We start from the raw sequence: 9,316 nt of genomic DNA, 5'->3' as shown, positions 1-9,316 counted from the left end.
CATGGTATTTAAACTTTTCTACTTTTTAATATGGAATAAAATAAAATTGCAAATGGCAAATAATAAGAGTTCATCCTTGGAACCGAGTAACGAGAACGTAGAACCGATTGGGGAGAACCGGACTGGTACCAGGAACCGAAAAAATTTAAGAACCGACTCATCCTTAGTTTCCAGCATGGTATTTATTATTGATGACTTAAAGCTTTACACACATGTGATGTTAGATGCTTGCTAATGGCAAACGTTCCTACCCCTGTCGGTTTGTGCCTCTCCTTCTTCTCTTCAAGATAAACCTCAGTCTGATAAAGCCTAGCTGCTACCAAATTACCTCTACCTTTTATAATTTTTTTCCTGCAGCACACTGGTTACCCAAAGGTCTGGCTGCAAACCCTGGAGCTGGGTGCCCTTGCTAAGATTCCCGCCTTTGTGCTCTGACACCTCTGCCCGTGATCAGCACCCTTGCATCAGTAATCCATCACTTCGGCATCTTTACTCACGCACACTTAATACCTACCTTGATTTGAGATATGGCTATTTAGTATTTAACAAGCTTTCAGTATATAACCAAGCCATTAACTACCGTATTTCTCCGAGCATAGTCCCCCTCTGAATATAGTCCCCCCCCCTTAATTTTGAGGCTTTAGTTTCGGGAACATTAAAAAAAATGTGTTTGAATATAGTCAGACATTTATGGTATCTATGGTACTATTTATGGAATATATACATGGTACTATTTATGGAATAGAAATACCTGAGGCATTTTTGGAAAAAAAGGGGGACTATATTCAGACATATGCGGTAATACCCTTATGAATATTCTATTTCTATTTATCATTTTAAATAACAAATCTTTTCACAGCTTTTTTTGTACAGGAAACAAGGGAGGAATGGGACAGTGGGAGGTATGGGACACTTCAGATTTCCCTCTCTTAATTTGAGTTTTTTAGCTCTTGCTTTTCTCATGTGTATGAGAAGCAGCAGCCGCATGTCTTCCTAAAATGGCTCCTGGCTCACTTCCCTGAATGTGAGTTAAGAAGAGGATATAGGTTTTCACACCAATTTTTGTAACGTTCGTGAGATGCTTTCACTTAAAATTTCTATTACTTTAATTATGAATTTCTCTCTCTGGAAGCACTGATGAAAATGCATGTTCTTTGGGTTTATAACCACTAATTTTAATAACATTTAGTTGCTTATGAAAGCCTAATAATACATTTTAAATACAAAGTGGACTTTAAGGGAGGTCTGGGAAATCAGAAATGTGGGATGAATGGGACACTGACAGTGACCTACTCCTCCCAAGCACTATTATTTTTAAAATTTTTATTTTATAAGGCATTTTAATTTTTAGTATTAATTATTATGCCTCGTGAGTGAAGAAAAAAATCCATATATGGGACCAGTGCCAAATTCTACCATTCTGGAAGCTGTGAAGATGGTTTGTGATGAAGGCAAAAATGTGAGAGAGGTAGCAAGAGCAGAAATTTCATCAAGATCTGCATTATCAAGACATCTAATGAAAGCATTTGCTTCCAAGGACAGGGACAGTGTAATTTTTCAAAGTAATCTGACATGTGGAACGGTTTTCCTCTTTTGTTATACACAGGGATAGTTGGTAGTAATGAGTATAATGATGGATGTGACGTAAAATTCATGCGGAAAAGGGGAGCCAATTACAATTTTTCTTACCTCAACAAGAATACATTAGTTTCATAGAGAAAAAAGATATTGCTTTGAAACTGACTTCTCCATTTTTGTTTGAAACCACTGAAAGAGTTTTCTTGTTTACATTTACTACTGATACCATAAATAGTATAAATTTGATCAGAAATAACTGCAATATCTATTATTTACGTATTTTGAATCAATAATGTATTTGTTATTTCCATTTCTGCACATTTACATTAGTATCCCATTCCTCCCACTTAACAGTCCTATTCCTTGCAGAATGAGGGAGGACTGAGACTAATGTTGTATTTTCAGAAAATGCAAAGTTCCACAGTGCTCACCTATTCTAATTTATCGAAGAATTTTCTCTGGAATTTAGAAGGATCAAGGCAACTAAGGACTGCAAAAAAATTGATTTAAGCCACTAATATTAAAAAAAAATTGTATTCCAAAATGAGTCCCAGTCCTCCCTGGTTTCCCCTATACATTTTGACTCCTCTTAACTGTAGAAGTACATACCATACTGGTGGTTTACATTAAACCATGAACTATTTCTAGATGCCACTCCTTGGTGGGGATACAATGCACACCTTTACTTATAGTGTGGCTCAATCCCTAAAATGGAATCAAAATGAAAGTATGTGGGAGAATATAAGGTACATTTTTGATGGAAACAGCTGCAACTCCTGAATAGTAGAGTCCAGCGGAGGATTCAGGATGGGGACAAGGGGGGCTACGTGGAGGGTAACCTTCCAGCAGTAGTGGGGGTCTGAACAAAATTACCACTCTATCATCATGTAAATTAGATACCCAAGGGGAGGCTATATCCTCCTTCAGCCCCTCTCTGGAACTGCCACTGGATTGTGACATACTAAAAGCATGTAAAATAGTTCAGAGCTGATTTGTATTTCCATTCGTTACAGTAGGTAAATGCATTGGAAAATGTAACTAATTACAAAGTGGCAACCAAAAATGCATCAATTACAATTACAAGAAAATCCAAAAATTTCGATTATATACAGTGTGTGTTTTGACCCAATAGCACTAAGGGGGGCGATATACTCTTAGCTCCCTCCCTCCATAGATCCACCACTGCTCAAGTCCTATGACAAAGTATTCAAATAAAGATTATAATCAGGCCCAATCCCCAAAATCAAATCTGAATGAAAATATGTGGGAGAATATTAGGTACGTTTTTGATGGAAACAGCTGCAACATCTGAATACCAGAGTCCAATGACAAAAGATTGCAGCTAAAGATGCAAATTAGGAACAAGCGTTGCCAACCTTCCAGGATCAGCCCTCTTCTCCATTTCCTCCCACCAACTTAAGCTACACTACTCTCAGCATAGATACTCATTCGATTTGTGTGTAGAAAATCAACTCAATCAATCAGGACACTCTGGCACTGAGTGTCATCAGAGGCAGATCAATGGGAGGGGAGGGGGGGGCGCTAGGGTAAGGGGGCGCTAGACCCCCATTGGACATCCAATTTACACCAGATAGAATGGTAATTTTTGTTCAGACCTGCAATACTTCTGGGAGTTTACCCCATACTTAGGCCCCCCCTTGTCCCTCTCCTGGATCCGCTACTGAGTGTCATATAATCTCTGATTCTATTTTCATTGAAAAATGACGATTGTGAAGTCTTAAAATCAAATACCATGATTGATAGCAAAACAGAAAATGTTAATAAAACATAGATGAACGAGAGAGAAATGAAATTGTCAATATTTTTTTGGAATTTTAATAATATCAGTAATTATTTAACAGATATAAAGTCAAAATATGCGTGATTAACTAATTCTATAAAACTTCAAACTCAAAACACACAACGATTCTAATAATAACTGGAACGCAAGTTCTTTCATAATGAAAACGCGACATGAGCCGATGATTTAGAGGCGAGGGAGTGGGCGGCGGACCCATGGGAGGATGGAGGCGTGGCGATGCGATGGTTGCATTCTCGGCCGCACCCGCTGCGGCACCACTTACTCCTCGCGCGGCGCCGCGGCGGGGCGCCGCTGCCGTCGCCGTTGTCGGATTACGCCCGGGGGCACTGGTTCCTCGTACACGCGGAACCCGGGGCTGCGCTGCGGCTGGGGGGGCGGCGGCGGGTTCCGCGGGAAGGCTGGCCCCGCGCGCAGGCTTAGTGGGTTTCGCGCCATCGGCCCTCGGCGCGGCATGAGCACCGGCGAATCGCGCTGCCGCGGCTCGTAGAAGCCCACCGGGTAGGTCTCGCGCGTCGGCCCCATGCTCGGAGCGGGTCGACTGGATGGCTGAAAGATGGCGGCGGTGTTAACGCGCGCGGATCGCCGCTCCGACAGCGGTCCCAAGATGGTTCTCCAATCCAAGCCAAGCCACCCCATCTGTACCCTGAATTGGCTCCAGCAGCGGCGCGGCGGCCTAGGGTGCTGCAATGACAAGCGCCGCACCAAGGCGTATCGCCGAGCCGCATCTGTGTGCCTCCTTTCTTCCGTATCCTCTAAACTCTCAGCGGCGCGTGTTGATCCACCGGGCGCTTCTGCCCCTCCGGTAGCCTCATTTGGTGCAGCAGGTGCGGCTTCTTGATCACTTGGGACCACTCCTTCAAGAGAAGGTCTTTCAGCACTTGAAACTACATCTGGGGAACTCCATCTTCTTCTGGGGAACACCCTGTAAGGAGAGGAAATACAGATTTGGCGTGCTTACAAGGAATTCACGGGCTGCACCGTGTATTTGTTCTTCTGCCTTTGCTTCGTTGGCGTTGATTTAGAGCAGTGGCTCCCGACCGACTTGAGAAGAAATCATGTCGGAACAGCTCCCCGCCATAACCCTAACCTCTGTGACTTGACCATATCAACATTTACGGGCGATCAATTTAAACATGGTCGAGAACTCATTAATTATTGGTCAAGGTTCACATTTTCCTCATATGCCTGAAGACAATCATTCATTAGTATTACGTCCCTGCTTCCCGCGAATCCCTGCAAAGGCTCTCGCGGCTTCTTCTGATCGCTCCTTTATATGGAATGAACTGTTTCTCTCTCTACCGTAAAGATAAATGGATAATGAGTTCCTTAAAGAGATACCATCAGGACTACCGGAGTCGAAATTATTCAAATTAGATGAAAATTAATGTCATTTTACTTTGTGGTCATTTGACTAAGAATTGAGCGATATTTTTGTAGACATTGCCAGTAAAAGTTAATGCCGTAGATGTACTGTTGACATGTTTGATTGAAAACAAGATGACGCCACCTCATTCCTCAAATAATTCGATTCTGAGGGCAGCGGCGCGGTGCAAGTGAGAGTGCGATCCAACGAAAGCTCTTGCGTTCTTCCTAACACCTCATTCATTTCCACATCGGGTATTCAACGTCGTAGGCACAAGTGCATGGGACGAAAATTCCACCTTTGTTGCTGTAGGAGTATTTTAAATGGTTAGATTTTCCTTTACATATCGAATTTGAGAAGCCGACTACTACGCCGGTCAAATATTCTGCTTGGAAAATTGTAACTACGCGTTGGAAAACCCGAGAGACGTGAATCTTGAGCACCACCACGCCGCGTTCCCAACGATAATTCGGAGTGAAATTTCTCACGCGGGAGAATAAAAATACTAATTGAAATGTGATGGAAGTACATGATAAATGACGGTGGAAAGGGCAATATGTTCGTACAAGAACAAAACTATGTTGACATAGATGAGACAACGTTCTTTTTGGTGCCGTCTTGAAACATTTTTTTATATCTTCTAACTAGTGCTTACCTTCGTGGATTACAATTGCACCTGTTTCCCCACGGGCAGGTCGTCCGGCGAGGTTCCATTCTTTATTGGTATTATTTAATTGATTTTTTTATTTTAATTTTTATCACTGGGCATACAATATCGTATTAGCACTCTTGTTATACCCAATCCATCTGAAAAAAAAAACACAATTAAGGGTAAAAATGTTAGTACTTATTAATTAAATGCATTTATTTCTAGGTATTTATTTTCTGACATTAGTTAAAAGTATAAGCGATTTAAAATAAAATGAAACATGAAGGAATCTTCAAATGATTAAATCGGTGGGCCGAATTACCCTTGATGACTCTATTAGGGAATAGCTTCTCCAAGCTGCGTAACCAAGGGGAGTGCATAGAGGAGGCCCAATTCCATCCTATAGAAAGGTGATTTCTGTTCTCGCCACTTCGGTCGCATTTTAATCGGCTTTCAAAAATGCCTGAGTCGCAGTTATGAGTGCAGTATGCGAAGAATTGCATTGAGCTTTTAAGTATTTGATAGATCACATCATAAATTATATAAATTTCGGTTAAAACCGCTAATTATACCGTATGTGCCCGTGCAACTAGGATCATTTTGTCCGTCAGCGACGCGAGTGGCGACTTTCGTAAGCCCATTTAAATGCGCGGTGGGTGACAGCACATTTGGAGGACGTCTTCACGATCCTCCTATGTAATATTCGTGGGCGTGACTAGGGGGGAGATAGGGGTATAGTTGAAATTGTTTCGGGTTTCCCACCGGATGGGGTTGTCCATCTCTGCCGACGTTTCGATGGCCGTGCCGTCCATCGTCATCAGCCCTGATGACGATGGACGGCCTTGATCATTTAATTTCACATTTATATCTTTCATATTAAAATACAGAGAGAATTTCGCATAGTAATTGTTGTACGTAGTTTTTTTAAACTCAAATATAAGAAGACCGTTTGCCTATCATACCCTTGTGCTCCCTCAGAAAAATTCTGAATCCGGCCATATTGAATTAGGCAGCATTAGATAAAGCACCTTGACATCCCTCTCCTCACCTTTAGCTTCTGCACGTTACGCCCTGTCATAAGCGATTCGGTGAAGGAGTGTTTGAGGCTAAGTTCTCCAAAAGTATATAACAACATTTTAATGGACGCTAAATTGCCTGCGGCATTTTAGTTGAAAATTCTCAACTTCTCAGTGATAGACAATGCGCCAATTACTTTTCTTGTCCCTCGTTCGTAATTGCTATTTGCTTTACACTAGTTGTCACATTTAAATCAAAGCTGTGCATCGTGGTGCCTATAGCGTAATGCACCCATGAGGCTCTGGTTCCCTTGATTGAGTCGAGCTCTTTGATCTCCTGAACACTCACAACTATCTTATTCCTTAAAGCGTTAAAACATATGTAGGATTTCTAATTAGCGATCAAGCAAGTACCTATCCTATTCATTTTCTTGGTGAAGAAATAATTCATCGAACCCTGCAGCACCGAACCCTAATTCACAGTGGCGCCGACTCCATGGGGCCTGAGGGGGCCCGAGCCCCCTCAAAGATTCGTTTGGGAGGGCGGAGCCCCCTCAATAATTCAATAAAATAATTAAGTTATATTATGCTTTGTGAAATCACAAAAATATATTGGTAATTTTTATTTCCCATGTTTGACGATAGTTACCTTTTAAAATAAATTCAACAATGTGTTAAAACAAATAATTATAAGGTTGAGCAAAACTGAATCAAGTGGTGTGAATCATGATAGTGTTTCGGTGCTGCGACACACTTTGAATTTAACCTCTTCCCGGGGCAAGACCTCCGATATGGGCCCCCAATATTGTTTATAAGTCGGCGCCCCTGCTAATTCATCAGCACGGTGCGAAGGAGACTCGACTTAACAGCATTATGTTTCACAATGAGTATATGTACGTCATTCTAAAAGAGGTATCGCATTCCGTGGTATCTATCACTCCCATGCGGGTAATATCTTAATGCGAGTACAATTCGATGTTCTATTTTCGCAAGCGTTGAGTTGGTTGGCGGTGGGGACAACTCTTTACTGTAGAACCGACTCGTAAGTCGCATATAAATCGTGCAATCTTTTGCGTGAATTCTTGCACTTGATGATTGTAGCTATAAAAAGATGATAGTGTGAAAGCAGTTGAGCATATAGTAGAATAACAGTCCGGGAAGTAGAACCATGCTTGTTCACTACCGTTTTAGAGCGGTGGCCGTTAGAACAAAAACTTTAACCTTTTCATCGACACTGTTATAATGCAGAATGAATCACTCCATTCGATAAGTTATACACCGTTATAATAAACATTTAGGTATAAACATTTTTACATCTTATATCTAAATTATTGCTATATTTACCTTGTCGTTGGAAATGGCGTCTTCCATTGCTTGCCTGAGCAATAATGAACGAGACTCGTGAATCCGTTTGTCTTTGAAACCCAACAACAATGAGAATTCTCCGATTTGCTGTTTTGGAAGAGTTGTCATTCAAAAATTTAAGCGGTCTTTTGGATCCGTTATTTTAGGAAATTTTGCGTAAATTCTACGTGTGACATTGACTACATGACCTATTTCACTCCCCATGCCTACTGAACACGGTGAACGAATGCAAATATGAGCCAAATATCATCGATGATCTTTTCCAAGAACTGATATCATTATGCTGGGAACTTCATTTTGGTTGTTTTGTTATAGGAATCTCTAGTAAATGAAATAGGCTGTGAGTCATAACTGGATTTTAGTTGCTGCGACAGATTTCCTGTACTTTATTCCTGGCCTACGAAGTGGAGAAATTTTCGCACATACATGATGTTTAAATGTAATCACTGGTGTGATGAAGAAGCATTCTGGGTTATGGTTCTACTCAGATTTTACCTTTATAAATCAATTTTATAAAAGGCAACTAAATTCTGGGAAACAATAAAATATCATGGTATCAAATTATATGCAATGATCAAGCTTGATTATAAGCTAGAGCTCATCATCTAAACTAGTCGTCACATTTTTAGTGTGAGCTGCTCGAGGTTCCAGTTCCATAGGGTGTCTGCAATTTAGAGCAGTTGTTTGCATTCTTTGATGTTGCCAATTTTTTATTATGTAATTAATTTCTGTTTAATGCTGTAGAATATTATGCAGGGATCAGTATACATACCATACTTAGGGTACCACTGTAGCTACAAAATCTAAAGACAATTTTTTAAATGTTAGCTACTTTACTGAATGAAATACCAGACTAGTTTCCTTCTAAAATATTCCAGACTAGTTGTAGTCCTCTTCATCGATGTTAACCAAAGACGAAACTGGTCGGAGGCAGTGTTTCAATTTCTTCCTAGTTTCAGAATGGGCAAAGACTTGTATTGTACCCAGATAGAGGTCGGAATCAGATATATTTAAGCCCGGATAATTTTTCCTGGTATTTACTGATGTGTGATGTCATCAATGAATCGGTTGCATACAGAACATTGCAAATTATATGCAAGATATATATTGAGAAGAGTTCTTATGCCCAGGAAAATGCAAATTACCATACATGGGGATGAATAAGCAACCATATGCTACGCCAAGATTCACCTCTGGCCAGAGAATCACCTTAACTTATAATCTGGCTAAATCCCTACAATAGAATCCGAATGTAAATGTGTGGATGAAGATCAGGGGTGTTTCTGAAGGAGGGAGCTGCAACCCCTGACAACTCCTGTCCTATGAATAGGTATGCGACCAACGATGCATAACAGTAAAATGTGTTGCCAATATTTCAGGAGGAACCCTCGTCTCCATATCCTCTGACCAAAGTAAGGCACAATTCTCTCTTCTTACTCTTTCATTTATTCTTGGAAAATCGTTGGTCTTCAAAATAATCCACCTGCTGCAACTCTCCATAATTGCAGAATCTTTTTCATTTC

General features: G+C 40.8%; 1 protein-coding gene across 1 annotated transcript; it reads right to left on the bottom strand.

Annotated features, from left to right (window-relative positions):
• Positions 1–3,487: 3,487 nt before the first annotated feature.
• Positions 3,488–7,919, bottom strand: LOC124171312. Its single transcript, XM_046550459.1, has 3 exons — positions 7,773–7,919; positions 5,419–5,570; positions 3,488–4,322 (listed from the first exon to the last, which is right to left on the bottom strand). Exons 2-3 carry the CDS (start codon positions 5,475–5,477, stop codon positions 3,659–3,661), a joined length of 723 nt encoding a protein of 240 aa, XP_046406415.1. The 5' UTR covers positions 5,478–5,570; positions 7,773–7,919; the 3' UTR covers positions 3,488–3,658.
• Between the last annotated feature and the right edge of the window lie 1,397 nt (positions 7,920–9,316).

This window comes from Ischnura elegans, chromosome X (assembly GCF_921293095.1).
Source record: "Ischnura elegans chromosome X, ioIscEleg1.1, whole genome shotgun sequence".
Taxonomy (NCBI): domain Eukaryota; kingdom Metazoa; phylum Arthropoda; class Insecta; order Odonata; family Coenagrionidae; genus Ischnura; species Ischnura elegans.
This window is presented reverse-complemented; position numbering and strand designations above follow the sequence as displayed.